A 19,790-nucleotide genomic window follows, 5' to 3' on the forward strand; every position below is an offset into this window, starting at 1 on the left:
TGCCTGTTTCTTCTTTACCAGATCTCAACCCATCTCACCCTCTTTAACAGATTTATCCTGCCTGTGAGGCAGGGCAGCTTTACCATCCCCTTTTCACAGATGGGGAAACTGAGGTAGGGAGCAGCTAAGGGCCACTTCCTGCGGGCGGTCACACAGGAAGTCCACAGCAGAGACAGGAATTGAACCTGGGTCTCTGTCATAAGCCACTGCCTAACACTGCCCCCCACTCCTCCATTCCCGCTACGATGCAGAGAGGACATCACCCCAGGGTAGGTTGTGGCAACTCTTTATACAAGGATCCTGGGATGGTGTCAGCACTGAAATGCAGCCACCTCTGGGGCAGGACAGTTGTTTATACATGGATCCTTTGAAGTCAAGCAAGTCACTCTGGATTTACGCCAGACTGAGAGAATATGGGCCAATACCTCCACGCACCAGGACCATCTATGACTCTGTACAAAATTCAATTTTCCTTTATACATTCATTTCAGAGAGAGAGAGAGAGACCCAAAAGCCAACGCAAGCCTTGCCTCCAAGATGCTAAAATTTAATAGTCAAGTGATACTTAATACATTGCAATAACTAATCCAAATTAAACACCGAACGGGGGAGGTGGGGTGGGGTGGGGATTGCATAATATGCTGGTATTCAATTTTCAGCCCAAATGCAGTTAATAGCTTTGGTGACACTTGTCGGAAAGTCTGGGGCCTGACATATTAGCGAGCTGGGTCTCTGAGGGAAACGGAACCCCAGCTGGGGGAACGAATTAGAAAGGAAATGCAAGTCTATCTTGTGGTGCTCTCCTTGAGCCCTGGATTTCAGTTATTCTAGCTCGGTGGGGAAATAACGAACCACGTGGTTAATGCAAAATGATTCAAAGCAGCCCCAGCTCACCCAGGATAGGCGATTCCAGAGTCAAACTCCCCTGAATCTCATCCCTTCCCCAGCCTCTCTGATGCAACCCCCTGCCCCCTGAGCTGCAAACTTGGGGTGAGCCCAGCTCTCAGCCCTGTTTAGATCAGAGACGGCGCTCATCCCTCATAGGGGAAGACTGTCCAGGCAGTGGCGAGTTCTAATCCACTTCAATTAACGGCCCTCGCCAGCCATGGCCGGGCTCCATCATTCCGCTTTGCTTCCGGCGTCGCTTTCCTTCTGGGTCGATGACCCCGGCTTCGCTGGGGGAGTGGAGGGGCTTGCTGTTGCCCCAGCCCGGGGAGGAGAAGGGCTTGCCCCAGCCTCACCTGCCTGCCCCGATTTGGCATCAATGGCAGAGTGCTCCTTCTTCACCAGCTCCTCCAGCTCTTTCTGCACAAAAACACAGGGCAGTGGGGCTAGCGAGCAAGGGGCAGAGCGGGGGAGAAGCTGATCGCCCTGGGAAGGGGGCTAAAGCAAAGATCTCCGGTGGCACCGTTTGTACCACCTTGTCCTTGAGAGAGGCGTTTTTCTCCTCCAGGATCTCAGCTCGCTCTGCCATACTGTGCATACAGAGATCCCTCACCCGGCGCTGAGACGCAGCCACCTTTGGGGTGGGGCATGGCAGCTGTTTATACAGGGATCCCTCATCCAGCGCAGAGGTGGAGACAGCTCTGCAGCGGAGCATGGCAGCAGTTTGTACAGGGATCGCATACCACCCCCCCCCCCCCCAACACACACACTATGAAATGCAGCTACCTCTGGGGAAGGGCAGGGCAACTGTGTCTGTGAATCGCTTGCCCAGAGCTGAAACACAGCATCTTCTGGGGCGCAATGTGGCAACTTCTTAAGCAGGCCTGGAGCAAAGGCAGCTCCAAGCGAATGGGGTCACCAGAGCTCAGATTCTGGCCAGGACACCTGGGCTCTTAAGAAGAGGTTGCACAGGACTCTGGGATGGTGCGTAGACACGGGGAAGCAGGAATACACAGGAAAGAAGTCCTTACCTTCCATCCCAGCAGCTCGGCCAGCGCGGTGCAGCCTTCGTCGCACTCCCCGAGCCATGCCACATCCCTGGGGTGGAGAGGGAGAGCCCCGCAGGGGAAGAAGCCAATAAGCAGGTGTTAATGAAACAGCTTTGTGATCGTGGAGAATCCTCCCACCCCAGATCACCTGCCTGGGAGGCGGAAGAGCCCGCTTCCCGTCTCTAGTGCCTGTCAGCTAGGTATCTGAAAGGGCTTTCTCAGCACCAGTGGTCTCCCCCTTTGTGAAGGATCGCTGGCCCTGTTTTACAGAGGAGAAACTGAGGCACGTGGCGGTTTGGCGACTTGCTCAAGGTCACAGCAACTCAGTGGCAAAGGTAGGGCAGGACGCCAAGAGGTGTAGCTCTCACCATGCCCGGTTCTGAACACTAGACACCCCCCAACACACACACCCCGAGCCAGGAACAGAACCTAGGAGCCTTGACTCCCAGCCCTGTCTCTTGTAACTAGTGGACCCCACTCCTCTCCCACAGCTGGGGACAGAACCCAGGAGTCCTGGCTCCCACCCCTCCTGCTCTAACCACTAGACCCCACTCCCCTCCCAGAGCTGGTGATAGAACCCAGGAGTACTGGCTCCTGGACCCCCCACTCTAACCCACTACACCCCCACTCCCCTTCCAGAGCTGGGGACAGAACCCAGGAGACCTGGCTCCCAGCCCCCTGCTCTAACCGCTAGACTCCACTCACCTCCCAGAGCTGGTGATAGAACCCAGGAGTCCTGGCTCCTGGCCCCCCCACTCCCTTCTCAGAGCTGGGCAGAAAACCCAGGGATCCCAGCCCCTCCATCCCTTGCCCTTAACATTAGCCCATTTCCTGTCCCTCCATCCCAGGAGCCGGGCAGACCCAGCTTGCCCCCCACCAACGAAACGGGCCATCCCCGACTGTCACCCCTCTCTCAGGGTGGGCTGTGCGACCCGCCCTGGCCCCTCGTCCCCTGGGAACTTGCCTGTAGGCCTTTTCTGAGTCGAAGTCCATGCCAGTGCTGAGGCCCATCAGGGACATGAAGGGATCGCTCTGCAGACAAGACAGACCACTGGTGAGGACAGACAGGCTCCCAGGAAGCTGTGAGGGGGACAGGGCCTCCTGGGGGCCATCAGGAGACTATACGAACCCTCTGGAGAAACCCTGACTCCTGTCCCGCTCCCTCAACTCCTCTCCTGGGGCTCGCTAGGTGGATGTCCAAGATTTTGGGGCACAGGTGGGGAAAAAAACTCGGTGGGGGGGGGGAAGGACATCGCAACTGCCTCCCTCCCACCCCCAACAGTGCTAATTCCACCCCCTTCCCCTGGCAGGATGCAGCCAAGCATGTCAGGCCAGCAGGGTGGTGGCATCCTGGCTGGCGTGGGAGCCTGCCAGTCGGTACCCGCTCGAGCAGTCCATCCCTGCAGCTCCCGGGCACCAAGAAAGGCCTCACCTGCCCTGTTTTCTCCTTGTTAATCAGCAGCCTCGGGGTGTTTGTGGGCACCCTGTGTCAGACAAGGAGAGGGAAGTTCAGGAGGGGGCAAGTCACAGCCGGGGGCCTCGCAGGCGGCCCCGGAGCACCACCCACCTGCTGACAAGGGAGGCGAAGGGCTGCACCTGCAGCGACGTGCCCATGATGATGAGCAGATCCACCTTCTGGAAGTCCTGCAGGGAGTACGGGGCAGAGAGTTAGTGCCGTGCTGCCAGCCGCCACCATGGGGTTGGTAATCCCGCCCCCCCCCCCCACACTACTGCCCTGACGATCAGCCCAATAGGCACCCCCCCCCCCAGCCCTCTGTTCCTCCCCACGTCAGACCAATGGACGCTCCCGGCCCTCTGTTCCCCCCTATATCAGGCAAATGGACCCCACCCCCGGCCCTCTGTTCCCCCTCACACGTCAGACCACTGGGTCCATGCAGTCCCATATTCCGATCCAGCCCTGTATTCCCCTCCAGGTCAGACTAATGGGCAAACCCAGCCCTGTATATCCCCCCAGTCCCCAATCAGACAACCCCCACCTCGAATTAGACCAATGGGCCCATCCAGCCCCATATATCTGCCCCGCCCGCTATCAGACCAACTGAGGATCCCTCCCCACGCTCCCTGCTGCTGTCCCAGCTCAGAGAACTGGCCCATCTACCCTGGTATCCTGCCTGCATCAGACAGCTACCCACTGCTTCAGGACTTGGGGGTGGGCAGGTGTTTATTGGGGAGACGACGCTGGGAGCACGTCTGGCCGGGACACTTACTGACTGCATGAGTGTGAAGAAGCGGCGGGGCAGGCTCTCCCCAAAGAACACGATATCTAGGGAGAAGAGAAACCGTCACACTCAATGCACGAGAGCTGAGGAAAAGCCACGGCAGGTCGGCAGCCTCCCGGCGCCGGATCCTCAGCTAGGGTAGGTCAACAATGCTCCAGTGAAGTCAGTGGTGCTCCGGTTGATTTACACCAGTTTCCCATGACTGACTCCCATGGAGTGACATCAACTCACACCAGCTGGGGATCTGGCCCCATAGACTTCAGACACCCCTCAGAAGCCCCCAGCCCCTGTCCGCTGCATGCGAATATAGCTCTTTGGGGCAAGGACCATGTGTTTGCTCTGTGCTTGTACAGCCCCTGACACAATAGGGGCTTGGTCCCTGACAAGTCCACGGCCTAGGGCCCCAAGGCCCTACCATAATACATCTAACAGCAACAAACACATACGGCACCTAGCACAAAGGAGCCCCAGGCATGGACGAGGACCTCAGGTGCAACCCCATCACAAAGAAATATACCGTCCGTGGGGAATTTATCCCAAGAGCACGCGATTGCTCTGGCGTCCTTAGCCAAAACTGGCTTTCCGGTCACCGTGCTGCGGGGACTTTTTTAACAGCTGCTGCCCTCCATTCCAGAGATGGCTGCATTTCAACCATGCTCTGTGCCTATGTTTGTAAATCACTTTTGGAACAAAAAGCCCTGGAAACGTACAAGTCTCAGGGGAATTTCATTCCACCTCCCTAGAAATCACCTTCCTCTCCCTGCCCTCCCACCGCCGCCATTTCAATTAGATACGGGATTCTTCACTTCCTGTCCTCAACTGTTGCTGCCCACTGTTAAACCGTTGTTGCGCTCTGCCCTAGAGATGGCTGCATTTTCAGAGGTGGAGACAGAACTCTCCTCACTGCTTTTCAGGGGAGACGCAAATTCAGATTTGCTAAATCCTTTGAGCTCTCTGGAGCCGAAGGAAGATCAGAAGAGAAGAGCGTTGTTACTACCGGTATCTGCTAAGCTGCTCTCCCAGACTACATTGCAGGAGCAGAGACACACTCAGAGACAGACATGAAGAGAGATCCATGCTCCAATTCTTAGGGTACGTCTACGCTCAAAGCGTTATAGCGGGGCAGCGACACCATTTCGGTGTAGACACGACCTACGCCGAGGGGAGGTTCTCCCATCGGCACAGGGAATCCACCTCTCTGAGAGGTGATGGCTAAATCGATGGAAAAATTCTTCTGTCATCCCAGCACTGTGGGTGGTTAGGTCGGTATAACTGTGTCCTTCGGGGGGGTGGATTTTTCACACCCCGAGACACAAAGCGAGACCGATGTATGTTCCTAGCATAGACCAGGTTAGTTTCATCCCCCTCGAATGAATCACCAGCGGGCGAGACCTAGACACTCACCTGGCTTCACCAGGCTCTGACATTTGTCGCACTTGGGGGTGACAGTTGAGAAAATCTTTTCTGAAAGAGGGAAAAGGAATGAAAGTTAGCGGCCGGATTCTCAGCTCAGCTTTGGAGGAGGCGGGAACAGACGGCTCTGACGGGGACCAATTGCAAGTTATGAACATTAGCGATTCTAACGGGTTTTGGAAGAGATCGAAAAGCTTCGAGCAGATTCCTAACACTCAAAAGATCAGGAAACTAGCAAACGTGACAGCAGATCACACCACATCCGGCACCTTCCTCTGCAGCTTTGGGCCGCCGTCAGAGACGGGATACCAAGCTAGATCGGCATCTGGTCTGATCCAGGCAGGCAGTTCCTGAGGTCCCGACTTTGTGCAGAGACCCAAGGGAACATGAACGACAGCCTCGTCCTCTTGAGCGCTATGCAGATCTAGAGATCGCTAACCTCAAATGCCCACGCTCCGCCTTGCCTTCGGGCATGCACGTGTCTGTCAGAGAGATCGGCTACCACCCTGGTGAGTCCCATGGTTTTTGCTCCCCACCATTAACCAGAGCTCCGAGCTCAGGACAAGCCTGCGTGTGACAGACTCTCCCCCAGCCTCTCATCCCCGCCCAGCAGGCTGTTCATTCGCTGGGGGAGAACCCGGCAGGAGTCTTTGCTTCACTCCTGTCATGTCCTCAGGCTGATTTGTCTCCCCATGCCCCTTCTCTTACTGGCGGAGTGGGAGCTCCTGGAATGGACGGGGAGTAACATGGCCTCGTAGATTACGTGCCCATTTCAACTGGCGATGGACTGGGACACCACGGGGACTCTGAACGGTGCGGCCATTGATAGAGGCAGCTAAGGAGAGCTGGGGGCAGAGGTACCTTTCATCCAGTCCAGGGTGTACTGCTTCCTGCAGGAGGAGCGGAGACAGTGAGAAGTGAAGAAGGTGCCGTGGGCTTCCACCAGGTCTTCCTGGTCCAGTCCAGCCACCCGCTCCAACGTGTCAATATTCTGCAAGGGACAGACACACCCACCTGCCTCTTGTAACACTGCGGGACCCAGGGAGTGAAACTGACCAGGCCTAGTTTCACTGCTCCCAGGCTGAGCTGACGCCCCCGAATGCTCCACTTAGACCCCCCTCCGCCCCAAATCACAGTGTGGCTGGCCCTTTAAAGGGGGTGGGGCCTAACCCACCTGGGACTGATCAGCTGGAGAGCAGGAAGTCAGCAAGTAGCTCAGCTGGGCTGGAGAGCAGCAGGAAGGCTCCTGGAGCATGGAGGAGGGTGTGCCTCAGTAGCTTGGGGGCGTTGCTGGAACGAAGAGGGGAGGTGCCCCCTCCCATGGGCTGGGAGTCCCAGATTGTTAAGTGTATTAAGCCCCCCCCATGCCCTCCCCCCGCACCTCGCTGGGCCTTCCAGGGGTCACCCACCTGCGTGTAACAGCGCAGCAGCAAACCCTTCTCCTTCAGCAGCCGGATGAAGTAGTGGCACACGGTGGGCTGGAACGGAGCAGGGGGGACAGCGTTGAGGATTCCCTTGTAGGTCAGCAGCAGCTGTGCCTGCCTTTTATTTACACCAGCAGATTCCCAGCTCACAGGGGGAGGAGGAAATCTTGCCCCCTGGTTTAGGACTGCCCGGGAAGGTGAATCAATGGGGGTTTTACACCTTACAGCGGGGCAGCGGCTGGAGGCCGGATGGTGTGACCCAATGGGATCCATGGATCGGGCCCAACACAGCCCGGAGGGGACAGCGCTGTGATCTGGAGCGAGGGGCATGTCTGGCTGGGTCTTTTCATCTGATCCACGATCTATTCCCAAATACCCTGCCATCCCACTGCCAGGATCAGTGAGCCCAGGAGTCCCAGCTCCCAGACCCCTTCCCTTCCCTGGAATAAGGAATGAACCCAGGAGCTCTGGCGCTCAGTCTCCGGATCACAGCGCTACACAATGCCTCTGTATTAAGATGCTAAAGAAAGCGAAGCGCGTCCGATAGCTCAGGCTGGATTTACCTTAAACTGTCCGGGATACAGCTCCCTGGCAAGGGCAAAGAATGGCTCCGGGTGTTGCTGTGTGGAGGGAAATAGACAGACGTTTTGGGGGGTCGGGGTTTGTTTGGTTTACAGGTTCCGAACAAATCCTGTGTGTCCCCCAACATGATTCCTCACTGAGCAATCCCCATAGTTCTTGGGTTTGGCGAACCCTTCTCAGGATCAGGCCTTCAAGCAGAGGTGGGGGGAGTTCTTTGGCCACTCTCAATTCTCCCTGTGTCCCGGTATTTGAACTCTACATCCACCTCTGTGCAAAACGAGCGCGGTTCCTGATCTCTGGCGCTCCGGACTCCCCCATCCCTGTGTTATGGCCCGGTGCTGAGCTCCCACCAGCTCTAGTGGGGTGCTACCGGGGCTCGGCTCTCCCTCGTGCCAGGCTGCCTGTGTCTCAGAGAGACAGGGGTTTAGTTTGGCCGGTTGGCTAGAAAAGGGAGGCAGCGAGTGCCAGCATCTATCCCCGAGATCTTCAGAAGGTTAAACTGAGACAGTTCCCAATGAGACTAGAGCAGTTTTGCGAGCCCCAGTCGTATTTTTAACCTCAATCCATCCTCGGTCGGGGCCCAAACTCTGGATGCCTCGGGTACCAGAGTTGGACAAGAATATGACGTGTCTGCAAGTGCGGACGACGGAGGGAAATTCTTTAGGACGTGGGAGGGTGAAACTGATCAAAGGGAATCTTTAGGCGGCCCGCCGGGCAATGCTCGATCACTGTGAAAGGGGATCTCTGAGGCAGGAGCAACCCGGGGTGATACCTTGAAGTAGTTGATTTCGAAGATGGCTTCAGGGTACGGCAGGTTGTAGCTCTGCAGATTGGCGTAGAGCCCCGTGCCGGGCGACCGGAAGTCTGGGATCCCCGCGGCTGAGGGACACAAGGGGGAGCCTCTTAGAAAGCCCACCCAAATGCCGAGCGGTGTTGGTCAATGGGATGAGATGGAGGACGGATGCCTCAATTCCAGGGGAGCCCTCTAGCAAGGGGCTGGTCACCTCCGTGTCCCTCAGCCTGGCAGGGGAGCGGTTTTCTAGTAACACTCATTTTCTGGGGTGCCACCAGCACATTTTAGTTCAGCCGTGGGCAGAGCTATCAGGTTCTAGGGATTCTGGATTCTTCACCAGGACCCGGGAACTGCCAAAGTCCCTCAACTCCCCACAGAATCCAGCCCAGGATTTACAGGGAGCCCACTCTGGGTGAGGACAGGTCTTCTGTGAGTCTGACCAGTGCCAGGGCTTAGTGCCCAGGAGCCAGGTGCTTTGGCTATGAAACTCGGCCAACGTGCAAGTCTGGACATGCGATATAACCTCACTAACCGCTCCGCCACTGCCCAACAGGGGGCGCTGTGATGCCAGAGGTGCTGTCTTTCAAACAAGACAAAGTCCTAAACGTTCCTGGTCACTCAAGGTCCCATAGCACCTTCCCCTCCCTTCTGCCCAATAACACCCCGGCATTAGAGACAGCATTCTGGGCAAATTCCAGCCTGCGCCATTCCATCCTGCCTCCCTACCATCCTCCTGCAGTTTACATCAGATCCAGGATTCATCGTTGCTTCCTCTCCTGTCACACTCCACACCAGAGGCAGAGGCACCTCGGTGCTAGATGTGTGATCCCTGCATAAACAGCTGCTGTCCCCCAACCCCAGAACTGGCTGCATCTCGGCACTGGAGGAGGGACCAGTACAAACAGCTGCCACCCTCAAGAGTCGTCTGCATTTCCATGGAGGGGTGAGTGATCCCTGTACAAACAGCTGCCGCGTTCCACCCCAGAGGTGGCTGCATTTCAGCAATGGCTCGTAGACAGCTTTGGGATGGAAAGTGCTATAGAAACACTAGGGGAAACTGAACTGTATCAGAACCCCCTCGGTTTATTGCGACACGCTGGTTTCTTTTCAACGTGAATGATCTAACCGCCGCGCCCGCTGCTGTACTCACAGGTCGAGATCCCAGCGCCCACTAGGCAGACGACGTTCCTGCCTGCAAAGTAACAGAGGGAGGCGTCAAACCTGACTCTGGAAAGCTACTCGGCAAACAGCCCCAAGCTCTCAGCGCATCCAGGGGGTGGGGAGGAGAATGGGGAAGGGGCTGCGTTGGCAGACTTCACGGCAGCCACGCGACCCCCCCAATTTGCAAAACTCTAGACTGTCAGGTCTAAGACTGAGATCAAAACCAGGGGGCTTCCCACACTCCTGACCTCTGCTGGACCAGGTCCTGATCTGCAGTTACACGCAGGCCCCTCTGTGCTGCTCCAAGGAGGAACAGCCCTTAGACCATCCCTAGGGGCCTCCCCAGCTGGCACTGAGCTGGCACAGAGGCCCCCGCTCCCAGCATGGGGGACCAGACCAGCCAGAGCACACAGGGGCCATGGGAAGCAGAGACTCAGCAGAGCAGCCCTGAGGCAGCTCTAAGTTATGCCGGGCCCAGAATACGAGGAGCAGAAGGGAGGTTTAAAGACACCTCCACCAGCCCTGTCCCAAGTGCTAAGAAGGAGTAACTGTGACTCAGGCCCACGGAGGCTGATGTCTCCCAGGAGCACCGGACCATGGATGAATGTCTAAGTCAGACTTGTTCCCCGGCTTGTACATTACACCAGCATGGAGTCCCTGCCACATTCCTGGTCGGCTCTACGCCTCCCTCTCGGCAGCCCCTATGGCCCGCAGTCTCTCCCAGGCACGGTTACCCCCAGCACCTTCCCCTTCCTGTTTGGGGGATTAGAACAAGGATTCGCTCCCTGGCTTGGTCTCAGAAGGGAGAGTCAGCTTACACTTCTCGCTCTGCATGAAGCGGCTCACTCCATCCAACGTCAGCTCATCCAGCACCTTCTCCGGCTTCTCGCTGCCCAGGCCCAGCGTCCGGGACAGGAGGTTTCGCAGGAAATCCACTGAAAGGGAGAGAACAAACAACATTAGCTACTGTGGTCCCCTAGGAGCCAGGACTCCTGGGTTCTGTTCTCAGCTCTGGAAACGGAGCGGAGGGGCTTGTGGTTAGAGCAAGGGGCTGGGAGCCAGGACTCCTGGATTCTGTTCCTAGCTCTGGAAAGGGAGGGGGGGGGGGCAGGCTAGTGGTTACAGTAGGGGAGCGGGGGGCCAGGACTCCTGGGTTCTATCCCCAGCTGTGGGAAGGAAGTGAGGGTAGCGGTTAGTGCAGGAGGGGCTGGGAGCCAGGATACCTGGGTTCTAATCCCAGCTCCTCCACGGATTTGCTGAGCAGCCTTGGGCAAGGCAGTGCCTCTCCCTATGCCTCAGTTTCCCCCTCAGGAACCCAATTCCCAATCTCAAAGAGAGAGATAACTGTGAAGATCAGTTAATGTTTGGAAAGTGCCCTGAAGATACTGCAGAAGAATGGAAGGAGGGCCTAGTGGTTAGGGTTCAAATCACAGCTCTGCAACTGACTCCTTGTGAGACGCTGAACAAGTCACTCGGGCCTGGTGTATGTTGCAAAGTTTTCCCCAAGCAGCTCTGTGGGCTAGGAGTGTTCACGCCCACTAGGCGACACAGCTGTGCCAGCAGAACCCCCAGTCCCGACGCAGCGAAGTCAGCAGAATGGTGCGCCTGTCAGTTCAATTAACGTCTTTTGTGGAGGTGGTGTCACCGGACTGGCAGGCTCCATGCCTCAGTTTCCCCCATCTGTACACTGGGAATGATGGTGCTGTCCTGCCTCCCAGAGCGTTATGAGGACAAATACGTTGGAAACCAAGAGGCGTTCAGAGGCCCGACAAGCACAATCAAGAAAGATTATTCAAACCCGATTCCTGCCACAGACCAGTTTTTGCCTCGAAGCCCGGATGGAAAAAGCTGGTCTAACGGCAGATGCTACCGCTGTTCACCCGACGCATTAGAGCCTCCCGAGAGGAAAGAATAGCCATAGATTAACAGACCAGCTGGCTCTCACAGGCTCTCGCTAGTTGCCTACACACAGTCCATCCCCTCTATATCACAAAGGAAGCCTATGCAGCTGGTCCTCCCCACACTCCCCATCCCACCCTAAAATAAACCACAAGCCACTTACTTTCAGACTCTCCAGAGGTGCCACCGTTTTCGGAGTCAGAATCAGAGTCCTGAAGAACAAAATATAAAACGAGCAGTGGGTGAAGTAAGATAATGTGAACACAGAACTGTCTTCTACGTTTACTGGCTGCTCTTAGAAGCATCTCAGTCTGGGGTAGAATCAGCTGGGGAATTGGAACCAAGGAGAGTCAAGACTCCTGGGTTCTAGCCTCAGCTGCGGAACGGAAGTGGGGTCTAAATGACTGGAGTAGGGGCATGGGGGATCAGGACACCTGGGTTCTATTCCTGACTCTGGAAGTGGAGTGGGATTGAGTCAGTTTTAGACCAGGGAGTTATGGGGGCAGGACTCCTGGCTTCTATTCCCGGCTCCACGAGGGAGCGTGCTTTGGTGGTTTATCACCAGAGAAGGGTTTGAAGATCAGTACCAAACTCCGTTCCTCCAGACATAGAAGAGACAATTTGCAGAACTGTTGGGTCAGAATCTCACTGTGGTCCAGTGTCACCACTGTGGGATTTGAAAGCCACATGGGGCTGAGCCCTGGGGACGAGGAGGGACAGGGTTAGCTAGGACCTGATGGGGTTTCCCTTTGTCCCTTGGATGCAATGGGTTAGCTCAGACCAAGTACATGCACCCTCCCCTCAAGCTCACTGGGCCTCACCACAGAAGAGAACCCTGACGTCCTCCCTAAAAGGGCTTCTACACCCCTTCCCTCCCCCATACTCACAGGTGAGTCCGAGCCCCTCTCAGCCTCAATTCCTCCAGCACCCGCCGCTGTGACACGGAAAGGAAAAAAATCAAAGTTACTATCAGAAAGGGCCTGGGTGGAAAGAGGACCCTGCTGGCTCAGGGGAAGCTGGGGGCGGGGGGGTGGAGCCCCCCAGGAAAGGGAGGCCCCCGGTGATTCAGGGTGCAAGGAAACAGGAGCCCACCAGGGAAAGGGGGGACCCCAGTGATTCGGGGGATGGGAGGGGAAGAAGGGTGTGACCCGGGGGGGCAGGAGGAAGGAATCCCCGGGAAAGGGGGCCGTCAGACTGTGGGGACTCGGGGAGGAGCCCCAGGCAGAAGGGGGGACCCCAGTGACTCAGGGGATGGGAGAGGAAGAGGGGTGCTTGTGACTCGGGGGGAAGGGGCGGGAGGAAGGAGTCCCCGGGAAGGAGGGGCTGTGGGGACTCGGGGCACAAGGGGAGGAGCCCCAGGCGGAAGGGGGACCCCCGTGACTCGGGGGATGGGAGGGGAAGAGAGGTGTCTGTGATCCGGGGGGGCAGGAGGAAGGAGTCCCCGGGAAGGGGGGACCCCAGTGACTCGGGGGATGGGAGGGGAAGAGAAGTGTCTGTGCCCCGGGGGGGGAGGGGGAGGAAGGAGTCCCCGGGAAGGGGGGGCCGTGGGACTCGGGGCACAAGGGGAGGAGCCCCAGGCGGAAGGGGGACCCCAGTGACTCAGAGGATGGGAGGGGAAGGGGGTGTCTGTGACCCGGGGGGGGAGGGGGAGGAAGGAGTCCCCGGGAAGGGGGGCCCGTGGGACTCGGGGCACAAGGGGAGGAGCCCCAGGCGGAGGGGGGACCCCGGCTGCGCAGCGGGGCCCGTGACTTGGGAGGGGCTCGGGGGCAGAAACCCCCCGGAAGGGGGGACCGCGATGAGGCGGGGGGCCGCAGCTGGGGGTGTCCCCGCCATCTACCGTCCCGCTCGGCCATAGATCCCGGCGCCTGCCCCGCTCGGCTCCGCCAGGCCCGACTGCGGCTCGGGACCGGGTCCGCCCCCCGCGGCAGGACTACAACTCCCAGCGCCCCGCGCGCCCCGCCCCTATTCCCAGCGTGCCCCTCGCCGAGCACCACAACTCCCAGCCTGCCCCGCGCGCCCAGCACTACAACTCCCAGCCTGCCCCGCGGCCCCAAGAAGCCCGCTGGGGATTGGCTGGGGCGCGGGGGAATTCCCCGGGCCCCGAAATCCCCTCCATGGGCCCAGCCTGAGGCAGCGGCGCCGGCCCGGGCATGGCAGCGGCGCCCCGCGAGCCGCAGGGTTAGGGTGGGCCCCACAGTAATGGCGGAGCTGGGCGAGGCCAAGCGGCCGGAGGCGGGCGAGGACTGGTGCGACAGCGGCCTGGGCTCGCTGAGCGAGGGGCAGCTCAGCCAGATCCAGGATGGCCTGCGGGCCCCCCCGCACCCCCCCGCGACCTCTGACCCCTGCCCCGGCGGGCGCCCTGTGACCTCTGACCCCGGCGGGCCCCGGACCCCCGACGCCTGCGGGTCGGGCTGCGAGCGCCTGGACTCCGCCCTGGGCGACTCGCTGGGCGAGGAGGAAGCCGGCTGGGGGCGGCCGTGGAGGGCGGATGGGGGCGGTCACCCAGGGCGGAGGCGTCGCTCGGGAGCTGCGGCCGGGCTGGGAGGCGCCGCGGTGGCCCCGGGGCCTGGCTGCACCACGTCCTGGGCTTCGTGAGCGAGGACGGGGACACGTAAGTATGCGGGCGCCCGCTGCGTTCGGCCTCGGCCGGGGTCGCCCTCTGGCTGGGGCGCTGGCCCGGGGATCGTCCCCTCTGGCAGGGCCCCCTCTCTGTCGGCGTGGTAGCCGTGTCAGTCCGTATCGGCAAAGCCAGCCAGGTCCCTGGTAACGTCTCATTGCTGCCAGCCCTGCTGCGGGGCCCGTCCTGGAGGCTAAGCTGCGTGGAAGCCAAATCGGGGACAGGGCACCGCCGCCCTGTGCTCTTAGCCACGCGCCTCGGGACCACTGGGATGCAGCCCTGCGCTGGGGTCTTAACTAACATTTTGTTTGAGAAAGTGCAGCATGGGGTGGGGGTTCAGGTCCCCCGGGCGCTCCTCAGTCCTGACCCACAGCCACCCCCTGCTCTCGTTTTGGACTTCAGACACACAGCAGACAGACCACCCCCTAACCTGTAGCCCCCACTACAGCTCTCTCCATTGACAGTGGTCCTCAATCACTGGTCTCTTGGGCTTGGGACGCTTTAGGCAGCGTCTGCAAATCGGTCCCCGTTGGGAGCTTTTTCCATTGCTCAAACACATACAAGATTTGCCCTATGGCCTCCCTGCTACCTCGTCATCTGCTTGGTGCTTGCACGCTCTTTGCTGATTAGATCGATTCCTCTGCTTGCTAATCACTTCTCTTTCAGGGGTGGTATTTTCAGCCAGTTGGGTGGTACCGCTTTTTCATTTTGCTTGGAGTGGTTATCTGTTTTTCTCTCCCCAGAGCCCTCCACCTGGCTGTGATTCATGAGCATGAGGCCTTCCTGGATTCTATCCTGCAGTACACGGCCGGGACGGAATACTTGGATCTGCAGAACGACCTGGGCCAGGTTGGGCCAAGACTGGAGCATTTCCTGTCTGTATCATCCTCCATTTTTACAGTGGGGAAACTGAGGCATGAGGGGGCAAATTGGCTTGCCTGAAGATTGCACAGCAAGCCGGGGGCCAGAACTCGGGAGTACTGGCTCCCAGTCTGGTCCCTACATGATGCCACCTCCTTTATGGAATGCTTGGGGTGCTGGTTGGAAAATGAAACGCAACCCCTTGTTAAAAACCCTTCAGCATCATAAATGACTTGTGGGAGGAGGGAAGAGTGTTACAGAGCCCAGCCATCTCTTTGGAACAGGGACTGTTGCTAGCTTTGTGTTTGTACCGCACCTGGCACGATGGAGTCCCAACCTGATGGAGATGCTACTGCAAAATAAGTGTTCAAGAACCGGGGCTGGCATCAAAACACGTCCGCCCCTTTTGTGGCAGAGGGATGGGGAGCAAGCGTGGGGGCTTGACAGCAGTGGACCAAAGCAGATACGGGGTCAGGGAAGGCTTCGTTTCAGGACGTAAGCCGATCTTCGCTCATCCTGAGATCTTCGCTCATCCCAGGCAGATAAACTGATTTCCATGCAGCTCCTTGTGCACGGGGAGGATATGACCTTGTCTGCCCTGCGCCCGAGTATTGCAGGCAGCTTTTGTGAGAATAGTGGATTTACCCTGGCATCCTTAGCTAAATTTCCTGACCCTCTTGTGCAATTGGCGGCTGTCCTCCTGCCTGGAGGTGGCTGCATTTCAGCACTGTTCCTGGGATATAGGGTGCAAAGCTGTTCGGGAGAATTTGGGGTGAAACCCACTGAAAGAAGTGATCTCTAGTGCTGTTGATGAGGATAGGCCTGGCCCCATTTAGGGGAGACCTACCCTGAGCTTTCTCACCCCCGTCTCTCTCGCTGTCCTTCTCCAGACGGCACTGCACATTGCAGTTATCCTCGGCGCCTCCAACTTTGTCCGCAAGCTGATGGCAGCCGGGGCGGGGCTCTGCATGCAGGAGAAAGCTGGCCACACAGCGCTGCACCTGGCATGCCGGGAGGGCTGGCGGGACTGTGCACAGTGGCTCCTGGCATCGCTGAGCGGGCACAGGGCTGGCGAGGGGAATGACGCCTGCGCTCAGTTGGACTGCACCAATTATGATGGTATGGAGCCCCTCGTCACCTGCCTGGCAAATACACGGGGCCCGTTACACGTGGGACCTTTGTCCTGAGCATTCTCACTCTCCTTCCTTTTCCCTTCCATGACTAATAAGGAGCTGGCACAACAGCCTGGCACCAGCCCAGCTCCCATGGCCAGAGCATGCAGTGCTCCAGCTATTTTCTGCTTCCCCCGAGCCTGTGGAGGGCCGAACATGAGTTAGAGCAGCCCCGAGGCTTCTCTAACGTAGCCAAGGGCCAGAGAACATCAGAGTTTGGCCACCACTCAAGTGGCTTCAATGCTTATTTGCCCCGAGTGCAGAAGTGGCTTAACTGAGAGTGAGGTCTGCCACTTTGGGGATGACAAAAACCAGAAAGCAGCATGCTGGGTGGATACATAGTCTGCTGTATAGCCTAGTGTTAACCTGTGGAACTCCCTGTTGCAGGACATGACTGGAGCAAAGAAATCGATGAGGCTGCTCCATAAAAGATCCCTCTAGTCTTGTTGTTTGTTTTTTTTTCCTTCTCAGTAGCAGGGCGAACAATCCTCTCATGTTGCCATGACAGCAGCCAGCTGGTCCACCAATAGGTTGGTAGGTGGCCCAAGGGAGACAAAAATCAACTTGATCAAAATTTCCACTCTTGGTTTCCACAGGTTACACGCCGCTGCATGTGGCTGTCCTGCGGAAGGACCTCGACGTGGTCAAGCTCCTTGTGGGTGCCGGAGCCGATCTCAACAAGGCGGTTAGTGCTGGGGCTGGGGCGGATCATGTCCACGGGGGGTGGGAAGAGATCGGAAGGCATTTACCCTTCCGAGAGTACTCCATGGCAACCTTGCTGACTTGTCTGTCCACCGCTGGCAGGAGCTGAGCTGTGGGCGGAGTCCCCTCCACTTGGCGGTGGAGTCGCAGAGCCCGGAAGTCGTGGAGTGCCTGCTGCGCGCCGGAGCGGACCCGCGGGCCCGGATGTATGTTGGTTACACCCCCATCTATAGCGCCGTGCACCGGCCCAACCAAAAGATCTTGCAACTGCTCCGGGAGTTCGGCTCGGAGGAGCCCGACTGGGATTCGGAGGAAAGCCTGGCTGACAGCAGTGACGTGAGTGGGGTGGGGGTACTGAATTAATGCCTCAGGAGGCTGGAGCGTCGCTGGCACCTGGGCGAAGCCAGGCCAAGCGTCACCCCTGCAAGTGTGTCTCATCTCGGTCCTGGAGCAGCCCATCCTCCTCTAGACAGCAGTGCTGGAAAGCCATTCCCGTTCTCCAGCTGTGTAGCACCTCTCAGGTGGAATGAATTGGCGAGTCTCAGTCTGGTTCCTAGTCCACTCCTGGGTAAGCCTAGTGGACGCTGAAGATCAAACAGGACCCACAGAGACTGAACCCCCCCCTTAGAGTGGGTCCTCTAAAACACAGTGGGGGAGGGGGGAGGGAAGCTGGCATTGCGACTGGCAGCAGTGCGGACCAAAGGGGTCTTTCACCAGCAAGGGATTCTCTTCTCAAAGGGATTGATTTCCTTGAGTCTCTGGTCATTTTGAATTAACACAGACCAGGTTAAGGGATGCTGGGATCGGTTTGTAAGTACCAGCCTTGCCATGCTTAATTGGTAGTAAAAGAGGTGCCGGGGCTCGAGGAATTTTTTTTTAACATTCATGACTGACGTGGCAAGCCCCAGGATGCCAGTGCTATGAATTGCCAAGCCTAAAGGAGCCAGCACTCCCTGGCACCAATCAATCCTGCTACGTGGGTATGAGAAATTTGACAGCAGATGTCTCTTTAGTCTCCTAGCAGTTGGAAATTGAAGCATTCAGACTTGTCTCGCTTCAGGAGATAAGGGCACATTTTTAAGAGTCATTAGTCCTTAATTTTCCTAGATCTGTGATGGATTCTCCATCACTGACAATGTTTAAATCAAGATTTGTGAGTTCCCCCTCCCCCAAAATCTGCTGTAGTTCAAACAGCCATTAATTCCGGGCGGCTCTGGGGCCTGCGTTTTACAGGAAGTCAGACTCAATCATAGTCATCCCTTCTGGCTTTAGGATCTATGAGCCCGTGTAGACGTGCGGACTCACCCCTGCAGCACCTCCTGTTGATCTGTTCCAGGAATTAGCTCATTCCAGCTCCAGAGTGCCCTCTGCAGGCTGGTGATCCGCTCCCTCTTGGTCCCTGTGTCCCTCCCAGGACCCAGTGCAACTTTATATGGGGTGCTGCCCCCTGGCCAAAACCCCTCAGTCTTAGGGTCTCCCCTGCCCAGGGAACCCCTACCCACTGTCCCCACCTCCCCTCAGTTTAAGGCTATGGCCAGTCATCGTCTAGCCCCACATCCTGGAGCAGACTGCAGCATCAGCCACTCATCGCTGCCAAGGAGGGTTTGGACCTGCTGCCTTGGCCTACCCCTGGGCTGCCCTCTGCAATCCCCAGTACCTGTTGGCCTTGTGCTAGGCCGCAGCCTGGGGCTTTCCAGGCTGGAGTGCTCCTGCTCCTCTGCCTTTCCCCAGCCCTGCTCCACTCAGGTACCCTGTCTCTAGCTCCCTGCAGCCAGGCCCTTCTCCCTCTACAGGCAGAGAGAGACTGCTGAGCTCCTGGCTCCCAGCCTTTCTATACAAGGCATCTGCGGCCACTTCCCCAATCAGCCCAGCTTAGCAGCTCCCAGCCACAGCCTTCCCCCACGGCTGCTTTAAGCCCTTCGGGGCAGGAGCAGGGTAACCACCCTGCTACAGCCTAATAGAAGAAGGAAAGAAACCTGAACGTGGGGCATTGGCAGCGACAGCAGATTTTCTGTGCGTAGTTGTTTTAATCTGGGCCTGCCCACCTGTTGTGTAATGGTCTTTGAACACGCCCACGCCCCCTTCGATCCAGCCGTACCGCTACGGTCATCAACGAAGCTCTCCCATTTTTCAGGAGGAATATGACGACATCGTTATCAACAGTGGACACTATAAGAACTGACGGGGCCGGGCCGGCATCGCCTGCAGCGTGAGCCGTTACCCATCTCCATAAAAGACTCGCATGCTGCTCTGCCGCTGTGGGAATAAATTTGGCAGTGGCTCAGTCTCTCCGTTCCCAGCTAGTTCCAACTATTTATCCAAAAGCTGCGGTCTCTGACAAAACTCAGTGTAAAGCTCCCGCTGCTTGGAACCGATAGCCAAAGTTCACCAGAGCATTGATCTAATCCGTTTATTTCCCCCCTCACTTGTTCGTTTTCTTCTGTGTTTTAGTGTAGTCAGTTTATATTGAGTTATTTTGATTACGTTAAAATAAAATGGTATTTCGGCACCTGCTGCTCGTTGCAGTCGCAGCTGGGCTGGATCGTCAGCTGGATTTCTCTGCTCGCTGCATCCTTTGCCCTATCGAGCCTCTGGCTGTTTGCTTTCGAAGTGGGAGCATCATCCCCACCCATGCAAGGGGTCTTGCTGGAGTCCACGGATGCTGGTCCCATAACCAAGCAACTCGGGTCGGTGGGGAGCTGCACAGAATGGGGTGCATTTCTGGCTGGCTTTTAGCTGCCTTTCAAACCCCTTGGGCCTGTTTGCTTTTATCTTGAGAAGCAGTGAACACCGCCTTACTCTAGCTGGATTTAGTACTTGGAGCTGGATTCTTTTTAGCTGCTTCCATCTAAGCACCAAACTGAGGCGGATGGATTGAGCGCTGTGCAGCCCTGGGCTCCTCCCCTGGCTGTAAGGACTAGGGTGAGTGAGTGCTCTTGAAAATCTGGGCCTCTGCTAGCGTTTAGGATAGGCAAGGCAATAGCTCCGACGC

At 57.6% G+C, this 19,790-nt stretch overlaps 2 protein-coding genes across 2 annotated transcripts in view; one reads left to right on the forward strand and one right to left on the reverse strand.

Moving 5' to 3' along the window:
- Window positions 1–531: 531 nt before the first annotated feature.
- SIRT2 (sirtuin 2) overlaps window positions 532–19,790 on the reverse strand; it is a 256,350-nt gene continuing 237,091 nt past the window's right edge. Inside the window, exons 2-17 of the mRNA XM_032776273.2 lie at window positions 13,284–13,311; window positions 12,334–12,380; window positions 11,610–11,658; window positions 10,366–10,482; window positions 9,537–9,578; window positions 8,366–8,472; window positions 7,575–7,631; window positions 6,997–7,065; window positions 6,449–6,578; window positions 5,579–5,638; window positions 4,163–4,218; window positions 3,502–3,578; window positions 3,367–3,418; window positions 2,899–2,966; window positions 1,917–1,983; window positions 532–1,305 (exon numbers count right to left, since the gene is read on the reverse strand). Coding sequence (XP_032632164.1) covers window positions 1,120–1,305; window positions 1,917–1,983; window positions 2,899–2,966; window positions 3,367–3,418; window positions 3,502–3,578; window positions 4,163–4,218; window positions 5,579–5,638; window positions 6,449–6,578; window positions 6,997–7,065; window positions 7,575–7,631; window positions 8,366–8,472; window positions 9,537–9,578; window positions 10,366–10,482; window positions 11,610–11,658; window positions 12,334–12,380; window positions 13,284–13,299 — 1,200 coding nt within the window. The 5' untranslated portion in view covers window positions 13,300–13,311 and the 3' untranslated portion in view covers window positions 532–1,119. The remainder of the gene's footprint in view (window positions 1,306–1,916; window positions 1,984–2,898; window positions 2,967–3,366; window positions 3,419–3,501; window positions 3,579–4,162; window positions 4,219–5,578; window positions 5,639–6,448; window positions 6,579–6,996; window positions 7,066–7,574; window positions 7,632–8,365; window positions 8,473–9,536; window positions 9,579–10,365; window positions 10,483–11,609; window positions 11,659–12,333; window positions 12,381–13,283; window positions 13,312–19,790) is intronic.
- Window positions 13,523–19,346, forward strand: NFKBIB (NFKB inhibitor beta). Its single transcript, XM_032776278.2, is given in 7 exon segments — window positions 13,523–14,006; window positions 14,009–14,057; window positions 14,807–14,912; window positions 15,815–16,043; window positions 16,693–16,781; window positions 16,901–17,134; window positions 18,933–19,346. Coding segments are annotated over 7 exon segments (1,116 nt in total). The 5' UTR covers window positions 13,523–13,645; the 3' UTR covers window positions 18,981–19,346.

This window comes from Chelonoidis abingdonii, chromosome 11, assembly GCF_003597395.2.
Source record: "Chelonoidis abingdonii isolate Lonesome George chromosome 11, CheloAbing_2.0, whole genome shotgun sequence".
Taxonomy (NCBI): Eukaryota; Metazoa; Chordata; order Testudines; family Testudinidae; genus Chelonoidis; species Chelonoidis abingdonii.